The sequence below is a fragment of the Mesocricetus auratus genome, unplaced genomic scaffold (genome assembly GCF_017639785.1).
Source record: "Mesocricetus auratus isolate SY011 unplaced genomic scaffold, BCM_Maur_2.0 Super-Scaffold_100044, whole genome shotgun sequence".
In the NCBI taxonomy this organism is placed as follows: Eukaryota; Metazoa; Chordata; class Mammalia; order Rodentia; family Cricetidae; genus Mesocricetus; species Mesocricetus auratus.
Genome location: NW_024429221.1, coordinates 608,902 through 632,060, shown reverse-complemented (window position 1 = coordinate 632,060; position 23,159 = coordinate 608,902). Strand labels below are relative to the sequence as shown.

At 47.3% G+C, this 23,159-nt stretch overlaps 2 protein-coding genes across 2 annotated transcripts; both read left to right on the top strand.

The window, feature by feature from the left end:
• The first annotated feature begins 15 nt into the window (after positions 1–15).
• On the top strand, positions 16–14,365 carry CUNH11orf97 (chromosome unknown C11orf97 homolog). Its single transcript, XM_013123552.3, has 4 exons — positions 16–247; positions 2,593–2,697; positions 11,293–11,418; positions 14,103–14,365. The coding sequence occupies exons 1-4, from the start codon at positions 109–111 to the stop codon at positions 14,105–14,107; spliced, it is 375 nt and encodes a 124-aa protein (XP_012979006.1). The 5' UTR covers positions 16–108; the 3' UTR covers positions 14,108–14,365.
• A 5,414-nt stretch (positions 14,366–19,779) lies between these two features.
• On the top strand, positions 19,780–20,240 carry LOC101824480 (60S ribosomal protein L35-like). The gene has a single exon (XM_040735271.1). The coding sequence runs from the start codon at positions 19,821–19,823 to the stop codon at positions 20,190–20,192; it is 372 nt and encodes a 123-aa protein (XP_040591205.1). The 5' UTR covers positions 19,780–19,820; the 3' UTR covers positions 20,193–20,240.
• The last annotated feature ends 2,919 nt before the right edge of the window (positions 20,241–23,159 follow it).

The following is a 23,159-nucleotide window of genomic DNA, read 5'->3' as shown; positions in this document are numbered from 1 at the left end:
CCGGAGCATCCGCGGTCACTATGGCAACCTCAGACGCCTCGCGTTCCAGAGCAGCCGGTGGCGGAGTTGAGAGGCCTGGTGGCCCCGGGCCGCGGAGACCCCAGTGGCATGAGGCGGCAGGAGGCGCTGGCGGTGACGGCAGGGACAGCAGCGGAGGCGGGCCGCGACGGGGAGCAGCCTAGGCCCCCAGGGCTGGGGTGCAGGGTTCGCGCTGAGCCGGGAGGCCCCCAAGAGCCCCGCCAACAATGTAAGTTCAGCTCCAGTCTTAAACCGTGGCCGTGGAGACGTGGGACCGTGAGACCGTGGGGGACAAGTGACAGCAAGGCTGGGGACCCCAGGGCAGAACTGGACGAAGCCCTGAAGATGTCTAGGAGACGGATGTAGAGCCATTTGGCAAAGACAGATAAAGACACTGGCACAATGTACCCCGGGTCTCTTGAGGCCGAGGGTGTAGGAGGGGGCATTCCTCTTCAAGGACTCCTGAGCCCAAGTGCTGCCTTCAACTGAGTTGGCTCATACAGGCTCTGATTTTTAAAGGGACCATGCATGAGTGCCAAGGAGGAATGCAACAGTTTCCAGGGCTGTCGGAGCCTCTGACTAATCCCCAGAGAGGTGATCATGGAGGGGTGGGAGGAGTGGGGGGGGGGAGCAGAAGACAACCCTAGGTCCCACCAAGTTTGGTTGAGACAGGATGTACCACTGATCCGGAAGTTTGCATGCAGGATTGGCTGGACTGGCTGAATGACTACTTGTTGTCCGGTCAGTGAGCTCCAGGGACCAATATGCCACCATGCCAGGCTTTTCCTGCTATAAAATGTCAACAGTTATACTAGCCCACAGGTAACCGTGAGAAAAAGAAACACAAGTAAGATGCTTAGGTGCGCTAAAAAAAAATCAGTATGAGCTGTTGTTGGAGGTCCACAAGCCTGTCTACACAGAGCTACACAGCTCTCAGCAGTACCCCCACCCCCCACCCCCCATTCCTCCACCCCTGGTTTCCTGCACACGACAGTTTGCTGGCCAAGCTGGTGGAGCTGATGAGCAGAGGTATAGTGCATGGACATCTGTCTTCCTTCTTTTCTTTGTCTCCAGTCCCTTTCCCTCCCTCCTGCACCTCCTTTCTCTTAACTGGGGCCTTTCCCTCACGAGCTTTCCATCATTCTCCACTTTCAAGGTTCCCCAAATCTCCTTCAGCACTTCCCTCTGTGGGCTGAGTCTCCTGGCTGCCGCACAGCGGTCTGCCAAGAGCCCTGCACTTTGAGCAGTCAGCTCTTCTCTGTGATCTGGTATAGACTCTTCCTTCCTGGTGAAGGCTGTGACTCTTCACAGACACCATCTAAAACCGCTGGGCTCTACTCTTTCTACTCCCTGCTTCCTACTCACATGACTCTAACCTTCAGGAAACAAGAATGAGAGCCCAAATGTGTCTGGTTGTACCTTTTCTGAGTGGGGGGGGTATGTCTGAGTCCTCACCATCAGAAGTGGCTCAGGGTCACTGTCCAAACAGCGTGTCCTCTTTGGGACAGTCTGCACTCAGGACAAGTACACTCATACCACACTCCTGCTCTCTGTTGGTTAAACAGCAACAAGAGGGAATGCCTGCCATACTTTTGTGAGAGTAACATCAGGTCTTAAATATCTGAAGAATTTGCTTGAGTTCGCTACAGCTCCTTGACTTACAGCAGGAAGCTCTTGGAGGTTGTAGGGCTGTGTTGATAGGCACGCACTCATTACATTCTACCTGGCATCTGCTGTTGTCCATCTCTTTTATTTGTTCTTATTTTTCCAGACAGGGTTTCTCTGTGTAGCTCTGGCTGTCCAGGACTGGCTCTGTAGACAAGGCTGGTCTGGAACTCACAAAGATCCACCTGCCTCTGCCTCCTGAGTGCTGGGTTTAAAGGTGTGGGCCACCGTTACCCAGTTTCTGTCTTTTATGCCAAACTCAGTCCTGATATTCCAATGAGAGGAACAGAAAGACTTCAGCCTTTATGAATTGATGGCTGGTTTTAAAAGACAGATGTTAGCCAGGCATAGGTAGTGCATGCCTTTAATCCCAGCACTCCGGAGACAGAGGCAGGTAGATCTCTGTGAGTTCGAGGCCAGCCTGGTCTACAGAGTGAGTTCCAGGACAGCCTCCAAAACAATACAGAGAAACCCTGTCTGAAAAAAAAAAAAAGACAGACATTAAACCATCACTTACATAATAATTGTATGCAAATATGCAAATTAAACAACAGTAAATGAAACAATGAAGAAAGAAAGGTTGCTGTAGAACATTATTTTAAGATGTGTTTAATTCCCAGCAATCACATGTCAGCCATTACAACCATCTGCAATGAGATCTGACCTGCAGGGATGAATGCAGACAGAACAGTGTACACATAATAAATAAATAAATCTTAAAAAAAAAGCATGAAGTCTTCCAAATGAGAAGTTGTGATGAAAGAGATCATCCCAAAGTAGAGCCTGCAGGGCAAGCTGTCTGCAATTTCTAAGAGATGACATGCTATTTTTGGAACTCTATTCACATAGGAATAATAGCTGGAAGGCTGGGCATAGTTGGTGATAAATCAATTGTGAATACCTTTCCAGGGAAGACGTTTTTGTACTGTGAGCCCCATAAGAGAATCAAGGAGGTTTTGGAAGAAGAACTTTCTATCAAGAGGGATGAGTGCCACGTGAAAAGCCCACCTGCAGGTAACCTTAGCCACAAGAAAGTGTGTTTGCTAAATGAATATGAATTTGTCTATTTGATGGCAGCATGGCTACTTTATTTGTGATAAAGAGAAATCTTAGAACTATTTTTTCTGCCTATTCCTCTACATGTATACCTCTACATGTAGAAGAAAATAAACTAGATCTTCAATATATGTTTTTCTGTCCGTACTTGTGGATGATAGTCTATTTAATAGTAAGTAGAACATTTCACAGGCTTGAGAAACACAGTAACATCTTCAGATTATCATTTTTGATTTGCTCAGAGGCAAGGGTTCCCAAATGTTACATTGTATTGGTTACCTGCTATCTTGTTTAAAGCAGCTTCCTGGCCAAATTCCCAGGTGACTGTTGTTTCTCATGCAGAGAGCCTCCCTTTCCGACACTGTTCCAGCAGAATGTGAGCCACTGAACTAGGTCAAATCACCCACGGATCTCATTTTAGAAAGACACAGTTCATGAGTAACACACTGATAGCTCTCATGATAGTTCGTGGGATGCCCACACTCCCTCACAGACATCATTCTGAGATGACTGGCTCCTCATGCCCATGGTTCCCTTTCGGCAACTCATCACTAGGAAAGTATTTCCTGCCTTTCAAGTAACCAGGTTTTCATTACAACATTCATTGGGGCCGGGCGTTGGTGGCGCACGCCTTTAATCCCAGCACTCGGGAGGCAGAGGCAGGTGGATCTTTGTGAGTTCGAGACCAGCCTGGTCTACAGAGCGAGTTCCAGGACAGCCTCCAAAGCCACAGAGAAACCCTGTCTCGAAAAACCAAAAACCAAACAAACAAACAAACAAACAAACAACATTCATTGGGTCCTAAACTTGCTAGAGGACATATCAAGGTCAGCAAGATGGCTCGATGGGTAAAGGACCTGCTGTGAAAGAAAATCTGTTGACCTTGGAAGTTCAGTCCTTAGAACCCACAACCCCTAAGTTTCCTTCATAGCCCTGGTATACAGCAGTGACAGCTTATGTGACTCACAGTTCTGGGCCACAGTTCGTGGCAAGGATGGCAAAGCAGGGACTTGAAGCAGCTAGACACATCCACGGTCGAGAGCAGAGAGAGAAAATGCATGCATGCATGCCCACCGCTCGGCTTGCCCTCTATAATTTAGTCTAGGACCGAAAGCCCAGGGGATGATGCTGTCCAATGTGTGGCTGGGTCTCCGCATGTCAATTAGCATAATCAAGACAATCCCCCACCAACATCCCATGGGTCAACCTGATTTGACAAGCCCTCATTGAGACTCTTCGGGTGAGTCTAGTCGTTGACAATTAGAACTAATCACCACACCATATAAAGGTGGAGAGAGAAGCAACTCTGCAAAGCTGTCTTGTACCCTCCACATCCACGCCACAGACAGACATCCCCCACCGATGACATCCCCCACTGACAGACAGATATCCCCCACTGACAGACAGACATCCCCCACTAACAGACAGACACCCCCCACATATCATGCACACATACGATACTAAGAAAAAGTAAAGTAAATGAAAGAACCATGAACCTCAGACTCCAGTGTTCTAAGAACTGGCTGTCCTCTAGGGTGGACTGTTCTGGGAAGTGGGGTGTAACACAAATAAATAAAAGACTCAGAGACTGATATTGGGGTTCAAACTTCAAGCAGAATATCAGAAAAGCAAAGTAGCTGGCCACTAGCTTCTTACCTCTCCCTCAGGCTGAATGGGCTGAGCCTGTCTCCAGGAGCTCTCACCAGGCCTCAGACCCTCAGCATTGCGAGAGAATGAACGCCTCCTCCTGACTACTTGATCCTGTCTTTCACACCCCTCTAGTGCCGCGTGAGCTATAGTTCTCTTTTAGACTGAGTCAATCTTGTGTAGATCTGGGTGGCCTTGGACTCACAGAGATCCGTCTACCTCTTACTCCTGAGTCCTGGGATTAAAGGTGTGTACCACCACCACCTCCTAGCTTCTGGCTGCTGGGATTAGAGGTGTGTGCCTGGCTGGCTTCTATGGCTTGTGGTGACTTTGCCTTCTGAATCCTCAGACAAGCTTTAATAAATCATAAAATCACCACAGAGGGGGGCAGTCCCCTTAAAAGTTTCTTTTTTTTTCATTTTTTAAAAACATATCTTGCCTCAAGTATATTGTAAAAACATCATAGGGTCCTGATCATTTGCAAATAGGGTGTAGGTGTGTCACAAAATTCATGTGTCTTCACATTGGCAAACAGAAACCTTTTCTATGGGGCCTGGGCAACCTTGGGAGCCTGAGCTGGGGTCGAGGCCTCTGCCTTGGTTTGAACCTTGGGCTTTGGATGGCAGAGCCATGTAGCTTCTCATCCTCTCCCCAGGCTTGCGGTGAGCGATGAAAGCAAGGCAGCCGAGTTTGTGGCTGGGGCCCTTTGGCATCTTGGGCTTAACCGCCTTGGGCTTCACAAGGGCCGTGGTAGCCTCTGCGCGTGCGCTCATGGCCTTCGCACTGTTTCCTGCATCTTCTTCAGGCCTTTCTTGTTGCGCTTCCTGGCAAAGCGCATGTTCCTTTGGGGTCGACCTCCTTAAGAGCATCTTCGTGACCGGGGTTTCTCGATGCCGTTTCTGTGCCCTTTGGGGGATTGGTTGTGTGTGTGTGGTGTGGTTCTTGGACTTGGCCATGTCTGAATGGTAACTGGCAGCTCCTGAAGCACCTGGGACCAGAAGACCCCTTAGAAGTTTCTAATAAGAGACGCGGACGACCTCGAGGTATATTGTCCAGACTCCAGCCCACTTGCGTTTCTAAGCAGCCATGGTGTTTACTCTTGGGGCTACCGCATCGCCGATGACACAGATCATCAAGAAACGTTTTAAGTCTACTACACATGCTGTGAGTGGATGTAGAAAGAACGATCCAGCCTACGCGCACTGTGGTGATAACCTTTCCTCAAGTTATTATAATAGTTTGGATTCAGCTTCGCTGTTTTTAAGGACCATATAGAAACTAAATAGCATATTTGACATTCTCTGGGGGGAGGTAACAGTGTTGTATCATTCCTACTGAGTGCATTTGACTGTAAGACAGCCTAAGAGAACAGAAAATATTTATTTTTTTAAGTATTTCCAAATATAGCATGTAGCTATCCAGGTTGCATTTTATAGCATCCACCAGAGGGCGCACAAAGGTACTATTTCGACCAGAAAACTCTCAAAGGGTTTTAAAGGGCTCCTCTGGAATAGGGAGGGATCCAGTACCCAGAGAGGGTGAAAAAACTCCTGTCTAGCAGGAGTGTGGGCAGTCCCTAACTAGCCACTGGATCTTCTGGCCGGGTCTGTGGGGACACATTGTTCTTTGAGTACCTGATGGCAGCTGTAGCTTCTCCTTCCCAAAGACACACGTCGTCACATACAGCCCAGATTCTGCATCCGGCTTTCAAGTATGCAGTAGTAGCTATCTGTGGATGCTAAGGGTGAGTGCTCGTGGCAGGCCGCCTCTGTGTCCTTATTCATCATTGTTCCTCCTCCTCCCCGTTGTAAGTACACTTTGGTCCCATGAGTTTGAAGACATTTCCAGATTGCAAATACCCTTTGAAGGCCAAAGCTGTGACTCCTCCAGCCTCTCAGTGGCATCCGGCACAGGTGTCTACTCCCTTTTCCCCTCTAAAGCTTCAACGGGGCCTCCAGGCCACCGAGCCCCACCCCCTGGCTCTGCTCCTATCTCTTTGACCACCTTTTCTCCATAACTTCTCTGCCTCTGCTTAACCTCCAAAATATGGATAACTTAGCCCCCCTTCCCCCCTTTTCAAGGCAGGATCTTTCTATACAGCTCTGGGTGTCCTGGAACTCTCTGCATAGCCCGGATGTCCTCAGACTCACTGAGATGCCCCTGTCACTGCCTCCTGAGTGTTGGGGTTCCAGACGTGTGCACCATTTCACCCAGACTCCAGCCCTTTCCTCCCATACATATGTCCCTGTAATTATAACCACTCCACAATGTATTCCTTCTAGCTTCTTTCCCTCCTCGCGCCTCAGAGCCTGCTTGACTTTCCAAATGGATGCCTGGCTGTTGGTGGGACAGTGGTAAGCATAGCATCCTTCCAGATAGTTGTCTGATCAACCTCCCCGAGTCAACACATCCTGAAGAGAGCTCCCATTCTGCACCCAGACATTTTCCTAACCCACTCTTTGGGGTCCTCCCCACATCAAGAGTGGCACACAGTCCACTTACCTGATTAGGGTAACATTTAGAAGTCAGGTCCTCAAGCTCCATCCTAGATGACTGGCTGACTCCCTGTGCAGAAGAGCCCTACATTTCCCGAGCTGTGACCTTCACCGCCTCTATCTCCTCCGCCTCTCAAGCTCAGCACTTATAGCTGCTTCCACTGTGGTCCCTAGGTCTGCTCTCTACACAGATGCTCTACAAGACCGATCATGTCACCTCCACATTCGAACTGCTGCAGTGTCTTTTCACTGTTTAAAATTAAGCTCTTGTCAGTTGGGAGGCAGAGACAGGAGGATCAGGAGTTGAAGGTCATCTTTGGATATATCACAAGTTCAAGGCCAACACGGACTACAGAATATCCATCTTAAAAAAACTGAAACAAGCCGGGCGGTGGTGGTGCATGCCTTTAATCCCAGCACTCGGATCTCTGTGAGTTCGAGGCAGGCCGGGCTGGACCGACAGCCTCCAAAACAATACAGAGAAACCCTGTCTCGTAAAAACCAAAAAAAAAAAAAAAAAAAAAAAAAAAAACCTGAAACAAGCAAACACTAGAGTAAGTCACATTCCTCTGCTGGCTGGAGTACTGGGAGATTTTTAGGTTGTCTAGAGTTATACAGTAAGTGGCAGACTCGGACTCCAAATTCAAGTCTCATCCCAAACCCATTGACTTTCTACTCACGATGGTGTCTCTGGTGACACACGGCCATGCCCAGTGGGGGCTGGGCTACTCCTCACTGGCTCAGAGTTTACTGTGCCCGATGGTTCTTCCCCGGACCGCATGACACTAAGCTGTCCTGCTTTTTTCTCTCTGGAACGCCTTGTTCCCCCTGGGACTCTTGTTCCCCTCTTTATGCCCAACGTTTGGGTTTCCCAGGATAATACCCACCATCTTCTAATTTTCTTCCACTACCTCTTCCCACATTCCTCTACTGTGACCTCACTAGGACACTCCTGGCATTTGTGTCTCTAGGCAGACTCTCTCCTGGGTGTCCCTTATGCACTCAGGATCAGCAAGTCTAGAGCGAAACTCCTCCCCCTGACCCCACCCCACCTGGCCAACTTAGTCCTCTGCATCAGTGTTCACCAAATGACAGGGCAACTCCAAAATCCCCTCCCCCTGCAGCAGCCATAACCTACATCTAGCAAGGCTTAGTCTGCATCAAGACCTCAAACCATTGGCCATATGCCAAGTTCACCTTCCAAATACTCTATTTTCTCTCAAGTGAATATTTTATCAGAGCCACTTGTCAACATTAAAAAGTCAGGTTCATGCCTGTAATTCAAAAGGAAGCAGGGATAATCAGGAGTTCAAAGTCATTCTTGGCTACATAGAGGGTTTGAGTTCAGCTTGGGTTATATCAGAAGCTGTCTTAAAGAGCCAGAAAAGGTGGGATGGCGAGACGGCTCAGTGGTTACGAGCACTGGCTTCTCTTCCAGAGGATCTGGGCTCAGTTCTCAGCACCCACACGGTGGCTCACGGCTGTCTGTAGCTCCAGTTCTAGGGAATCTGGCACCCTCACACAGACGTATCTGTAGGCTAACTACCAACGCACATGAATAAATGTTTTCTTCTTTTTTTAATGAACTAGAAAGGGGCTGAGGGGTACAACTCAGTCAAAGAGCACTTGCCTAGAATGCACGAGGTCCTGGGTTTGACCCCCTGCCCTCAAAGTCCGGTCAGATTGTGTCTACAATGTGTAAGGGGTTTACTACACACCAGGCAGCAGGTCAAAAGTGTAGGAAATGGAATCGCTTGAAGTTTTCCTTCCCCCGATCAAATCTCTGGACATGTTTACACAGGGAAGTATAGGAGATATGGCTCAAAACCGGCCTTTCAAGCCTTCCCATTCACCACTCAGACCACAGACAGCCAAAAGCATCAAAAATACACTTTTTTTTGAGACAGTTTCTCCGTGTAACAAATAGCTCTTCCGCCCTGGAAGTTTCTCTGTAAACCAGGCTGGCCTCAAACTCACAGAGATCCACCTGCCTCCCATGTGCTGGGATTAAAGGTGTGCTCCACCACCGCCTAGTTATAAGCATACTTTAAAGGTAAGTTTAACTTACCTGTGAGCTCAACCTGAGACTCTCTAGGGGGTAGAGAAAGCATACGTGGTTTTCTAATTTTTAAATTTAGGATAAGAATCCACAGAAAAAGTTCTCCGAATAGAAATGATCAAGGAGAGAAAAGAATTTCTAGAAGGCCCTAGGACAGGCTTGGCATCTCTAGTGCGCGCTGCTCTTTCCCCTTCCTAGCCAGGTATGACAGCTCTGAGGCTTTTCTGGGTCTGTCGCGGCCTTGGGCTCCAGCCGCCTTGTCCCTGGAGCACAGGGAGGTCACTCCGCCCAAAGGGGTGGCCGCCTCTAAGGGCTCAGTGGCTGCTTTTGTCCTACCTGAATGCCAGCTCTGGTGACTTCTGTACCCAAATATCCCATCAAACGCGTGGTGCTGCTAATCGTTTTTCTATTAGTCTTCGTCATTGAAAGCAGTAATCAATTATGCACAGCTATACTTTCCTTTGAGGTTTTTTTAAAACACTTCTTAGCACCTGCAGGAATATTTTGAGTGTTTTCTGTTCAGTTGTAACCTTCAACATACCTGCAATTTTATCGGCAAGAGTGGAGCCAAAGTTGATGGATGCAACACTTTGACGTTCAATTCACTGTGGCTGGTCTGCAGAACCCTGCCTAACCTGCTTTCTGCCTGCTAGATCTTCCCGCGGCAGAGGGTAAATCCATAGCTACCTTATTGGTCTCTCACAGGCTTCTTCACCTGCATTTGGGAGCAGCGTCTGGGAGGAGCTCTTCCCGTCTCTAGCCAGGACACAAGAGGAAACGGCTTGAACGGGAAGGGAGATTTAGGTTAGATAAGATGCGAAGAACGGTTTCAGTTTTGTAAGACGGAAGGACATTGTGAAGTGTTTCTTTAAGGACCTAGAAAAAAGGATGGCACTCATCGTGACAGGCAGTGCCAGCTACTGCCTACCCTCCTGACAGGTAACACTCAGCGTGGTGAGTCCTCCAAGCTGTAGCTCTGGAGAGTCTGAGCTCACCCTTGAACAGTAAAGTCACTGTCCTTGTAAAGATGGCAGCAACCATTTATTGAACACAAAGCACTCAACATCCATCTCATCCACATTGGAGAAGAGCCTTCGAGGCGGCATTATTATCCCCATTTCAAATGTCGGGAAATGGTGTGTTTAAGCAACCTGTGCAAGGCTCACAGCTGGCCGCGGGAGAGCGAGGCCTGAACCCCAGTCTGCCCTGAGTCCAGAGACTGCGTTCCTTCCCAGACGTTACTTACTGTGGAGTCTTTTATGGAGGGACCAAGTGTCATGAGAGTGTCAGGGAGACAGCTCTGGGTGGGAAACCCTCTCTGGAGAATACTCGGCAATGCAATTTGCATGCTCAAAGTCAGAACAAGACGACGACGTCATTGCAGCTAGCCCGAGCTCACTAACTCAGTCAGCGTGGGTTGTGCTTTCCCCCGTGGTTAAATGGTCTTAGTCAGGGTTGCTGTTGCTGTGCTAAACTCCAAGACCAAAACAACCTGAAGACAAAAGGCGTATGTCAGCTTGTAACTCTCAGGTCACGCTCCATCAGAAGGGGAGGCCGAGGCTATGGAAGGATGCTGCTGGCTGCTCAGTGTGCTTTCTCGTGTGTCCCAGGGCCACCTGCTCAAGTCTGGCACCACCTACAGAGAGCTGGGCCCTCCCTCATCTACCACCAACCAAGAAAATGCCTTACAGGCCAACCTGGTGGCGGCCATTTCTCAGTACAGAAGTTAAAGAAATACCCAGACCGATGATTTTAGTATATGGAGGGGGATCCAAGAATAAAGCATTAGTAATGTGCAGGCATTTACTAATTAATGTGCAGACATCCTTTTCAGGACTCCAGACCTGCCATTTCCCAGGTACTCAGCACTGTAACAGCAGGAGCTACTGAGTTGTCATGGATTTTTTTTTACGGGGACATTAAGCCACACCTGGCTCACGGCATTAAGGAGATTCTCAAGTCTTGTGAATGTTTTTCTTATTTGTGGAAATATTCCCACTTATCGAAGGAATTAAATTAGAATCAGATATGGAAAACAATAATATATAGCATTTGTTTTATTTATTCTTGATTCTTTTGTTTTGTAGCATATGTTACTGTATTGGCCTTTCATATCTTTCTGGAGACTCAAATGTAACAGCATATAGTGATTTAATTCCATGCAATAATAGTTGGATGCATGAAATGTATTAAAGATTAAATAGAGGAGAAAGACCTAGGGCGGCTTGATTAATTAAGTCAAATACACCTCTACCCAAGTAATTGGAAGCGTAATAACCAAAGAAAATACTTTTGAAACACCTTGTGCTGGGAAGAGAATACACTACTTATCTTGTTGTAAAATATTCACAGTGGCCCTGGATGGAATTTGGAGCATTAAAAGGAACCTCCCTGTGGGAGGCATGATGCTAGGACCGCAGAGCAGAAACAATTCACTCCCGCAAGCCAAGTACTACTCAAGGCACGGAGGACTGAGAAGTAAGCCCCGTACCCCCGACTTCCGCGGGCACCGGGGGGGGGGTTGCTCAGCTTGAGAAGTAAGGGGGTTGCTCAGCTTGAGAAGTAAGGGGATCGCTCAGCTTGAGAAGTAAGCCCTGTACCCTGACTTCCGTGGGCACCCGGGGATCGCTCAGCTTGCCAACAAGTGGTACACCACTAAGAAGCTCGGCCAAAAGCCAGCTTGCTCTGCCGGGTCACATACTTACCAGTTTGTCATTCTGGGACTCAAGCAGTCGGGGAAAGAAAGACACCTCTACAGACAGCAGAGACATGCATAACCAGACTCACACGACTGACTGTTCTCTTTACTCCTTCTGTACAAGAGTTTCTTGAGTACAGCCAGGCTCTAAGGGAAGAATCGTGTACATTCCTTTCTTCTGAACATGATGAAAGGGAAGTGAGGGAGTTAAGGAGGAACTGGGCACGTAGTTTCACCCTATTTTAGGTAAACGGGTCACCTGTATATGTACTCTTCAAATGCCACAAGCTTAGAGAGAAGCATTCCTCATTTCTTACTGTCACGGGGTCTGTTTGTCACAGCGTCTGTAGCAGAACATGGGAAGGAGACAGGGGTGTTGACACAGGAGTGATGTGCAGATAGTATAGGGACACACAGTCCACAGCAGTGAGATACCTCCGGGTCCATGGAAAAACGGCAGCACACAGAAGCCAAGCATGGGTCTCTGCTCTGCTCTGCCCTGCCCTGCTCTGCTCTGCTCTGCTCTCCTCTCCCCTCCCCTCCTCTCCTCTCCTCCCCTTTCCTCCCCTTTCCTCTCCTCTCTTCCCTTTGCTTTTCTCTTTTCTCTTCTTTTAAAAAATTGTGTGTGTGTGTGTGTGTTTACTAAGTGCCCACAGAGGTCAGAGGTCAGACACAGGATTAGATCTTTGGGGGCTTGAGTTAAAGGCATTTTATGATGTAGATATTGGGATCTAGACTTTGGTCCTTGGCTAAGACACTGTGCTCTTAATCACTGAGTTAGCCCAGTGTGTGTGTTCTTAACTAGGATACGAATCATCTCAGCAAATGCTATAAACACTATTGTTTCAGATTTTACTATATTATTTAAGCATTTCACCAGCCATAAGGAATAGACATAATGTATTTTTCACACGAGAACCCTGAGGCACAGAAAGACTGAAGAATTACCCAGTGCTGCCTAGTTTCTGAGTGGAAGGACTGGTCTGGAATCCGGGAAACCCATCTCCAGAGCCCATGTCCTCAACCACGAGGTGCTCCTGTGCCCAGAGGTCAGAAACTGGGGTACCGACTGAGCTAAGTGACATGTGAGCATAACACAAGTATCACAAAGGAGGAGGCCGTTATGGGCTTGTGGGATCCGAATGCTGCAGCTACTGAGAACTCAGATACAAGATCAAAGCCAAAACTCAAACAAGACTCAGCCATGCAGCACGGATTGGCAATAATAAAACAATTGCTATTATTTACCACATGCGAGGCAGGACAGCAAGAAATTTACATAGTTATATGTATAGCCCACATGATCAAAAGTTGAGGATGGTAAGCTCCTTCTTCCAGGTAAGAAAATTTGGTGGTAGGAAGGACATGATGATCCTTGGTCTGAGAGCTACTGTAGTGGAAATTACCAGCTGATGCCCCTCTGGCTTCCCAGACTGTGCCATAGCCACTGGCCGTCATTATGGAGATTCTGGCCACTGGCCGTCATTATGGAGATTCTGGCCCCTGGACAATAGGGCGAAGACATCAAATCACATAGTTGTGGTTAGCCGGGCAGAAGTGCCAGGGCTGTGGCAAGGCAGCATTAGAATCCGAGAGGTGAGCCCCTTTGTAACCCACAGAGAAATCAGTGCTTTTAGTAAACTTGATTTAACCTGTAATCCCTGGAGCTCACTGGCCTGCCAGCCCAGCCAAATCAATGAGCTCCAGGTTCAAGGAGAGACCCTGTCTCAAAGAATAAGGTTGGGAAAATCAAGAAATACTGACACCGACCCCTGACCTCCATGATGCACACACAATCTCACACAGACATTTTCTCTCCCTCTCCCTCTCCTTCTCCCTCTCCTTCCCTCATCCCTCTCTCTCTGGTGTGTGTGTGTGTGTGTGTGTGTGTGTGTGTGTGTGAGAGAGAGAGAGAGAGAGAGAGAGAGAGAGAGAGAGAGAGAGATCAGGATAGTGTGACTCTCCCAAGTTTAGAGTCATGGCTATGCAGTGAGTTCTAAAGCCTGGTTTAGAGACTTCACAGCCCCTCCTCATGACATCTCAGGGTTTGGTTCACTTCTTTATTCTGCACTATGTTAACAAACCAGAGAGAGAGACAGGCCAGAGGGGTGGGGGGTGGGGGTGGGGTGGGGTGTCATTTAACCTCTGAATTGCCCATGACTTACTGGGTTCTTTATGATAACTCGATTCTGCCTCAGGTCAGGCAGGGCCCCAGCAATTTCAAGCAGCACCTGAGTAATGCTGACACTGTCCAAAACCATGCTCCAGCAGGGCAGTGGAGGCTTGAAGGCTGCCCTGGCTTCCCGGTTACAAGGAAGCGTGTGGCTTTCACAATCTGTTCTGCATGTGAGCCACCATGCGGATCCTGGATCAATCTAACTAAACCTAGATTGAAATGGGTTAGGATTAAAGATCATCTCCCCAAATAAAACACTTTGCTCACATACTCTTTTTCTGATTCTAGGATAAGACGGACAAACCCTTCTACAGAGATGGAACTTTCATTCTCCTAATGTCCAAAGACAGAAGAAACCCAAGCTTGTTTCTCAATTTAAGATGTATGGGAAAAAGGTTTTTAGTCTGTGATACCAATATGCAAGCCAGTCCAAAGCCACAAAAAAACACTATTGGGGAAATGTACTAAGAAAAAAATACTTGTTTTTAGTTTTCACAGTTGAGATGTATTAAGCTTCTATTCAACTTATTCTATTAAATTTATCAAACAAAGGCACAGATCTTCTTCATTTCAAGTTAAACATTAAGAACTTGAAACTTTACCTATAGTGGGCTAATCCGTTTCCTGTTTGGTATAGAGGTGATCCAGACATGTGTCACACAGACAGAGTGCACAGAACCCACTGATTAGTTAATGAATGACCAATGAAAGAGCTTTTGTTCAAAGACAATTATTTTCTTACAGCTCAATAGAGCTCATTGTTTCTATAGAATTTGTTTGCTAGATGGTAAGGAGCCAGACTATCTTTTTACATGAATAAATGAAGCACACATATAAAACCTTGAGTTTAAAAGGAGTTTAACAAGAAGAGAAAAACCCTTTCGCTCACTTCCTAGAAATATACACATGGCATGGAAAATTGGAAGATACAGAATGTGAAGGGGACAGGAGAGATGACTCGGCCATTGAGAGCACTTGCTGCTCTTACAGAGAATCCGACGCTCCCACCGTGGATCATAACTGTAGTTCCAGTTCTAGAGAATCCGTCACCCTCTTCTAGCCTCTGTGGCTGCTACAAGCTGTGATACATAAACATAGATGCAGGCATAACATTACACATATAGAGTAAAAATAAATCTAAAAAATTTTTAAAAAGTAACCCGGTGGTGGTGGCGCATGCCTTTAATCCCAGAAAAGCACAATGTAAAGGAGGCTTGGGGTGTGGCGTGGTAAGCAGAGTCCTTGCTTGCATGCCTGAAGCCACGGTTCTGTGGTAAACACTGGGAGGACCAAAAGTTAAAGGTCACCCTTGACCACATAGTGAGTTTGAGGACAGTGGGATCTACATGAGATTAACCCGAACAACAGCAACAACAGAAATACAAAGGAAAAAGGTGTAATTGTGCTTTCAGAGTCATGAACAGCACAATGATATGTTTATTCCTCTTCTAAGCTTATTTTGACATCATGCTGTGGTTCTCAACCTGGGGGTTATGACCCCTTTGGGAGGCCAAATGACACTTTCACAGGGGTCACACATCAGATATCCTGCATGTCAGATACCCATATTATGATTCATAACAGTAACAAATTTACAGTTACGGAGTAGCAGTGAAAGTAATTGTATTGTCGGGAGTCACCACAACAGAAGGAACCGCATTAAAGGGTCGCTGAGAACCACTGCACTAAAGTATATGCATTTATTATCCTATTTAATGTAACAGTGCTTAACTTGGATTCATTTGTGCATCATGAATAATTCTGCAAAAGTGTGTATAAAGCTGGGTGTGGCTACTCCAGCCTATAATCTCAGCACTTGGAGGCTAAGGCAGGAGGATTGCCAAGAGCTGGAGGTGGCTTAGGCTCTGTGGTGAGTTCTAGACCAGCCAAGCTACAGAGGGAGACCTCCGAAACAGCAGCACACCATACTTAGTTTACTCATGGGTCAGTCTGTTGGATGGGTATTTGGATCTTTCCAGTTTTTTGATCTCATATCCTTGTGACCCGTCTGACAGTAAAGATTCTGTCTCCCTGTTCTCCAGTGTTAGCTGTTGTGTTATCCTACCTCAGCATAAGCCCACCTCAGCTCCCATCCCCACGTTCAGCCCTGTTTCCGGTGGAGTGAAGGGGGTGGCGATTTGCTCACTGGTATGCCCTGCCTCTGCTTAAAAACATCCACACTGCGAAACAGTAAGTGTCTTGAGTCAAGATCCAAACTTTTCCAGACTTAATACAAAATTTTCCATTTAGCTAAAGCACCCTGAATGAGGTGTGTGTGTGACAAGGGGTGGGTGTGGATGTGTTTGCAGCCACCACCATGTTCCGGAAGGTTCCATCATCACTGGTTACTTCAAAACCAGCACTGTGAGCCAGAAGCCGAAGCCCAGAGACTGCATCTTAGAGTGGTCAAGAGGCACCAGGGCAAAGCTCGACTAATCCTCCAGCTAAAACCTCACGCTCTGCTTTCTTCCCAGCCACCTCGCTTTCGGTGAGTCTGCACATGGAGAGAAGACTCGCTGGCTGAGAGTCACTCCGTCGGAATGAAGCCCTGCTCCCACTCAGGTTCCCAGGGTGACTTTACAAACATGCTCAGATTTCTGCTCTCACCACACTCTTACTAATAAACAAGCCACCCCTCCCCACGCCATGCATTTCCAGGGTTGCTGCCTGCCCTGATCTGCCTCCAGGGCTGGCCAACACCAAGCTGCAGACATCACCTCCCGCCCTCCGTCCTTACTACTCCAGGACCAGACTGCTTTTGCAGTTAAATTTACAGTCACTGCCTCACTTCTCAAGCAGACATATGCATGGGCTTCTCATGCCAGCATCATTTATAATATGAAGTAACAATAAACATCTCAGAATGAAACATGGGTCAGAATGATGGCTTGGTGGGAAAAGCACTTGCTGTGCAAGCCAGTGATGCCCAGAGCCATATAAAGCAGATGTGCTAATCCACATCTGTAACGCCCACACTCTTGTGGTGAGGTGCAGGCAGGAGACTGTCCCAGAATCTTATGAGCCAGATGGCCTGGAGAATGGAGCAGGGGAGCAGAAATAAGAGACCCTGCCTCAAAGCAAGGTGGAAGGTAAAAGTGCACTCTGAAAATTGTCCCCTGACTGGCCACATTCCAACCTTCCTGGCTCGGCTGAGCGTCCTCAGTTGCTATCTGAGTATTACCTCAGTGTCGGGATATGCCTCCCCCCAGGGGCTCAGCACCCATCTCCCAGTTTAGCCACAGAATGAAGATGAGAAGTCAAGTCATAAAACCGAAACTCTGCACTCTCTGCACCCTGGTTCATGATGTCAACACCTGCATCTCACAGCTGGAATGATTTTAGAGACAGAAGTTATGAGGAAGTTTAGGACTTTGTATTCCTAAAACTATACGTTACACTTTACAGCTCACACTTTTTCCCCCACACAACCACACATTGTGACCATTTTCCTCGGTGAAATATGCTTGCCTTAACTGTGATTTCACATGTTGTTAATTTTCCATGTATGTTCTATGTCATGTAGTGCATCATGATATGGCTTTGCCTTGTGTGACCATGCCTCTCCTGTAGAGCCTTCTGCCAGTGTCTCTAGTCTGACATTTTAATTTCCCATCCACTTCAGGGGATTCCTTTGATTTTCTTCAGGAGTTCACACTTTGAAAGGAGTAAGCCAGAAGGACTTTGAGTGAAGACAAAGTAATTAGGTTCCAAGGAAACACTGCTCATCACAACCCCCACCTCCTTAGTTCTCAGAATGCTGCAGGCTGGCTTCTAACACGCACACACACACACACACACACACACACACACACACACACACACACACACACACACCACAGGGAATTGGAGGTCAGATGAATAATCCTAGTGGACCTAATGGTACATGAAACAAGTCCATTCACAGAGTGACCTGTTTGGCAGGATTCTAGTTCTAAGAATTTAAATGGTCAGACACAGAAGAGAATGGAGGTGGGGATAGAGCTTAGTTAATCAACAGTACAGGAACTAGGGGCATGACTCAGTCAGTAAACTCTTTGCTTTGTAAGCACAAGGCTCCGAGTTCAAATTATAGGTACCCACATAAGAACTGGGTGCCGCAGTATGTGTCTGTAACACTAGTGGAGAAGGAGGAGTCTGGGAACTTACTAGCTATGAGTTCTAGGTTCAGTGAGAAACTGTCTCAAAACCAAGGTGGAGAGTGACCCAGGAAGACGCTTGATACGTACCTCTGTCCTCTGCACACTCACACGAGTGTACCTGCACACACACATGCACAGACCACAGACACACACCACAACCACCACCAACAAAGTTAAGAACTTGCAGATGCAGGGTGAGCTAACTTTGTGGAGCCATTAAGCATGGATGGCTAGAGACAGCATTATTGTCTCATATACTTAAAAACCTGTTACAGGTGCCTACCTCTTGTTAAACATTCTTACCACAATAAAATACACTTGGGAAAAAAGTCACAAGGGACTAAAATTCTGATTCAGCCTCGTTGTGTATTGCCAGGGCTCATGGGCTGGTGGACTTCCCTGTGTTTTGAAACTAAAGGACTCTTCAGCTGCCTGTAGCTTTGTTTCCTCTAATTACAGTTCTTGCCTACAGCACGTGTGCCAAGGAGTTCCCTTCTAACTTACAGTTCCTTATTTCATCTCTGCAAGTAAAGCAGAGAAAGGATGGCGGTGGCCTACTGCCTCATGCATACGAGACTTGCTTCCTTTTAACCCGGAAGTCTTGGTTGACCATCTGACAGGCACCTAATGTAATGTCTAGCAGGTACAATGGCGTGCCTGTACCCCAGCTACTCGGGAGGCTGGGGCGAGAGAATGGCGTGGGCAACAATGGAAAGACACCCCATTTCACAAAACAACATTGATCAACATGAAAGTAACGAAAGAGCGAATCAAGGAAATTCGGTCCTGGGTGGCAGGGTTACTGGAGGATAAGCCATGCACAGCTTCCAATGTCAACCTTTAGACTCCTATACAGAATTTTTTCTGAAGCTGTGACTCTTGTGGAGAGGGTGAACATGACACCATGTCCTGTGAGGGCAGAAATTTCTGTATCTGTTTAGTTACACACCATGTGCCTGGCACCTAACTGGCTTATACAGATGTGTAAGCTGAACATTCAGAAAATACTTTTCACCCTTGCCAAGGAGCCGTCTGCATTTATTCTGCCATTTTCTGTGCCATACAATAATTTATAGGTTTGTCATCTCGTCCGCTTTAACCCAACAAGTACTTGTTGATATCTAAGGGTCCCAGGCCCCTTTCAGAGGAAGGACCACAGGGATGGGTGTGATGGAGGCCAAACCTCCTACTGTGCTGGTCAACCCATCAGCTGCTTGAGAAGAGTGCCTCCACCAAGGAGAATTACTGTATGTAGCAGACGGCTTACTTTCCATCCTCTTCCCTGACATCTGCTCTGGGTCTGTGGGGGAACTGGAGGTCTGACAGCAAGAGGAGGAGGCTAGCTGAGACCCAAGCCCCCATCTGCAAAGCACCTGGCAGGTGGCCACCCAAGCTAGTGGCTAGACACTTTGTGGACAATGCAATGCTCTGATGAGCAGCAGTTATCACAGAGAGACTAAGCCAGATTGGTCTAGATTCCTGAAACAGAATTTGTGCCAACTCAAGTATATCTGGGTTGAAGGGAACACTGCTGGTTAGATTTGGTCAGTCATTATCATTTTTACCCAACACTTAAGACACACACATGTAATCTTAGTCATCACCTTGTAGTTCAAAGTCTTTTGCATTATCTGGATCCCTGCAGAAATTGAATCACTTAACTAGTACCTCATGAAGTACAAAATTAATAGCAATGCTCATTCACCTATTTGGTAAATATTCATTAGGCACAAGCCATATGCGGCACAGTCTAACAGTTAACATGTATACAGTATCCATTGGTGTATATAATGTTAAAATAATTTTCTTTTTAAGACTTTCATGACAGCTCTCGGACCAGGACGTCTCAGCGGCGAGCAGCGCAGCTATGGCCAAGATTAAGGCTCGGGACCTGCGCGGCAAGAAGAAGGAGGAGCTGCTGAAGCAACTGGACGATCTGAAGGTGGAGCTGTCCCAGCTTCGCGTCGCCAAGGTGACGGGCGGTGCCGCGTCCAAACTCTCCAAGATACGAGTCGTCCGCAAATCCATTGCCCGTGTCCTCACCGTAATTAACCAGACTCAAAAAGAAAACCTCAGGAAATTCTACAAGGGTAAGAAGTACAAGCCTCTGGACCTGCGACCCAAGAAGACGAGAGCCATGCTCCGCCGGCTCACCAAACACGAGGAGAAGCTGAAGACCAAGAAGCAGCAGAGGAAGGAGAGGCTGTACCCGCTGCGCAAGTTTGCGGTCAAGGCCTGATGGGACGGCAATAAAGCTCGAGACTGAAAAAAAAAAAAGACTTTCATGACATTGCATACTACATAGTGTATGTTACAGCTGGCTAGCAGAGGGAGGTGCTCATGATAGAATTACATTTCCGTCAGTCATGAAAATGCTTCTTAATCGATATTCTCCAGGTCCTTGAATACATGGTGTGGTGGTTTGGATGAGAATGTCCCCCATGGGCTCATGGATTTGGACATTTGCTTCCCAGTTGGCGGCACTCTTGGGGAGGTTTAGGAGGTGTGGTTTGTTGGAAAGGTATGTCACTGACGGTGGCTTTGAGAATGCAAAGGCTCTCGCCATTTCTAGTTTTCTCTTCGTTTCACACTTGTGCTGGAAGATGTGAGCTCTCAGCTTTCACTCTCAACACGCCTGTCACTTGGTGTCATGATGAACTCTTCTTCCTCTGGAACCCTAAGCTCATATAAACCCTTCCTTCAAAAAGTTACCTTGGTCATAGCATTCTTTTTCAGGGCAGCAGAAAAGTAACTGGCACACACAGCAATGTGACCTTCAGAGCTATCCCCATCTGTTTCCACCCAGCTGCACTGACGTGGACGACAAACAGCTCTGTCTCCCTTGCCCTGCCGTCAGTGAACTTGGGGGGGCACACCCCAGGCGTGAGCAAGCACAGGCCCATCTCGCTGAGTCCAGGGAGAATTTCAGCTCCGTCTCTGGTGGCACCTTACCAGCACTTGTTTCTCAGAGATGGCTGGGCTTCAGCCCCCTTCCCAGTCAGAACAACTTGGTTTTGAGTAAGTCTTGTATTCCATATCCCATAACTTTTGTACGTGATTATAAAAGAGCTGTGTGGAAAAATGCAGAGACAAATGGTTGGAATGTTTAAAACTGAGCAAGTGTTTCTGATTTTGCCTCTAATTTACTTATGTTCATTTTTCTGAACACTCAAAATCCTTGCAATACTAGTTCAGTCAAGGAAGAGTACAGGGAGAATGTGTGCATAACGCGTAAAACTATAAAGTGAATGCAACAAATTCTTATATATAGACTGTAACAATTTAAGGCTAGTAAAATGGTTCATCTGAACAAAAGGGAAAAGCACATGTGTTCATTTTTTTTTCCTATCAAGAATTTAATGGGGCAGGGACTCGATGGCTCAGAGGATAAGGGTCTGCTACTCAAGTATGCAAAGTTCAGATTTCTATGTAGGATTACAGGACTTATGCAGAGCCAAATAGAGCAGCATGATTCAAGATGGCAGACAGAGGAATCCTGGGAGCCTTACAGGTCGGTTGCCTGATGTGTATATGAAGTGAGAAACAAAAGATCCTTTCAAATAAGGTGAAAAGCAAAGGCCTGTACCTAGGGCTGTCTTCTGACCTGTCATATACAACCCTGCACACACACGCGTGCGCACACACACATAACCCCACATGCGCATACACACACATCATACACACATATAAGCACACACGCACCACCAGCAGCATCGTAGAGAATATAACAGGGCAGTTGATGCTCATCCTAAGCAATTCCCAACAACTTTATCTGAATGTTCTTTCCCTGCCCATTTCCTCAGTCAGGCAGATAAAAAAGTGTTCCTGACAAAGAAACAGCCCTGCCTGTTTGCCTTCCCTGCCACACCTGCTCACCGGCCCTTCCCCTTTAGGATAAGCACAAACTTACTATTATCAGATTGGACTTTGAACTGCCTCTCTCTCTCTTCAGGAAAGCACATTTGAGAGGCCTGCATTCAGCTCCAGAAACCTTACACCCACCCCCAAAATGTCAGCGCCTTTGAGAGCAGCCGGGCTCTCCCTGAGTTTAGGGACAGACTGAGGCCATCAGAACATGTTCCGGGGCTTCCACGGGAAACACCATTTCTCTCTGGTAGGCAACACTAAGGTAGTCTTAGGGAGAGCTGGTGTGGTCTCCTGATGGGCATGGTGGCATACACGTGTAACCCCAGCTCTTGGAGGTGGAGGCAGGAGAATCAGCCTTGGCTGCCCAGTGAATTGAGATCAGCTGGGGCTCCATGGGACGGACCCTGACTCAAAATATGAGACAAAAACAAACAGAAAAGTCACATGACCTGTTTGCATGGGGGAAGAACAAAACAACGTGTTCGAATGCAGGAATTAGGGTGGTAGCCCGGTCCTTTACGAAACCGGAGGCAACTAGGCAGCCTTTGCACGTTGTGAATTGAACCCCTGCACCTGACCATTGGCCCGTGTGTAAAGTGTTTCTCTACACAAACCTCAGCATCCAAAGCCCTTCCTCATAACTGACGTGGCCGTTATTTCACGCCGACAATTGAAAGCTGACTCCCCCTGAGTAACGTCCTGTGAGAACTGGGAGGCTCGAGAGCTCATTTAGCCCAGCCCCTTCATCCCCTAGAAAATCTCTCACACACCGAGAGAGGCACGTTTTTGCCTGACTCACATCACTTCCGTCTTCATATTATCTTTCAAGGAACCAATTTCTACCCATTTTTGTTCCATGAAATCTAGATGGGGTCACTCCAAGTTCTTTTGTCTTTCGAAGGTTCTGAAAAGAGTCCACATTTCCCTGGCTTTTGTTATACGAATGTAAATTTGGTCTGGGCTGCATCAGTCTTAGTGTCCTAATTGAATGAGTTTGAATCTTGATTAACACATGTGTGTAATTTTCCACTGAATGCTTCTGGGGTGTCTCAAGGTCACAGGAAGCCATTCCCACAGTCACATCTTTCTCACAGGGAACAGATGATCTCGGCCAGATGACTTCAGCAATACAGTAAGAGCCACCATTCATCTGTTTGTCCATTCTGTGGGAAGTCACTGGGAGCATGACAACTGCTCGGTGACTGGCTTGGTGCTGCTGATGGAGTTGTGACTGAAACAGCCGCCATCCCCTCCCCGTGAAACAACACAAACACACCCAAGGGGTAATTTGCACGCAACAGATACATGTGGGAATCCAGAAAGCCTTCCCAAGCAGTAT

Bases quoted from the DNA above. Each gene is read 5' to 3' on its own strand.
- CUNH11orf97 (XM_013123552.3), top strand. From the start codon at position 109: ATGAGGCGGCAGGAGGCGCTGGCGGTGACGGCAGGGACAGCAGCGGAG. The intron at 248-2,592 runs GTAAGTTCAGCT...ATACCTTTCCAG, and splicing joins CCAAGAGCCCCGCCAACAAT to GGAAGACGTTTTTGTACTGT. The intron at 2,698-11,292 runs GTAACCTTAGCC...AAATATTCACAG, and splicing joins CGTGAAAAGCCCACCTGCAG to TGGCCCTGGATGGAATTTGG.
- LOC101824480 (XM_040735271.1), top strand. From the start codon at position 19,821: ATGGCCAAGATTAAGGCTCGGGACCTGCGCGGCAAGAAGAAGGAGGAG.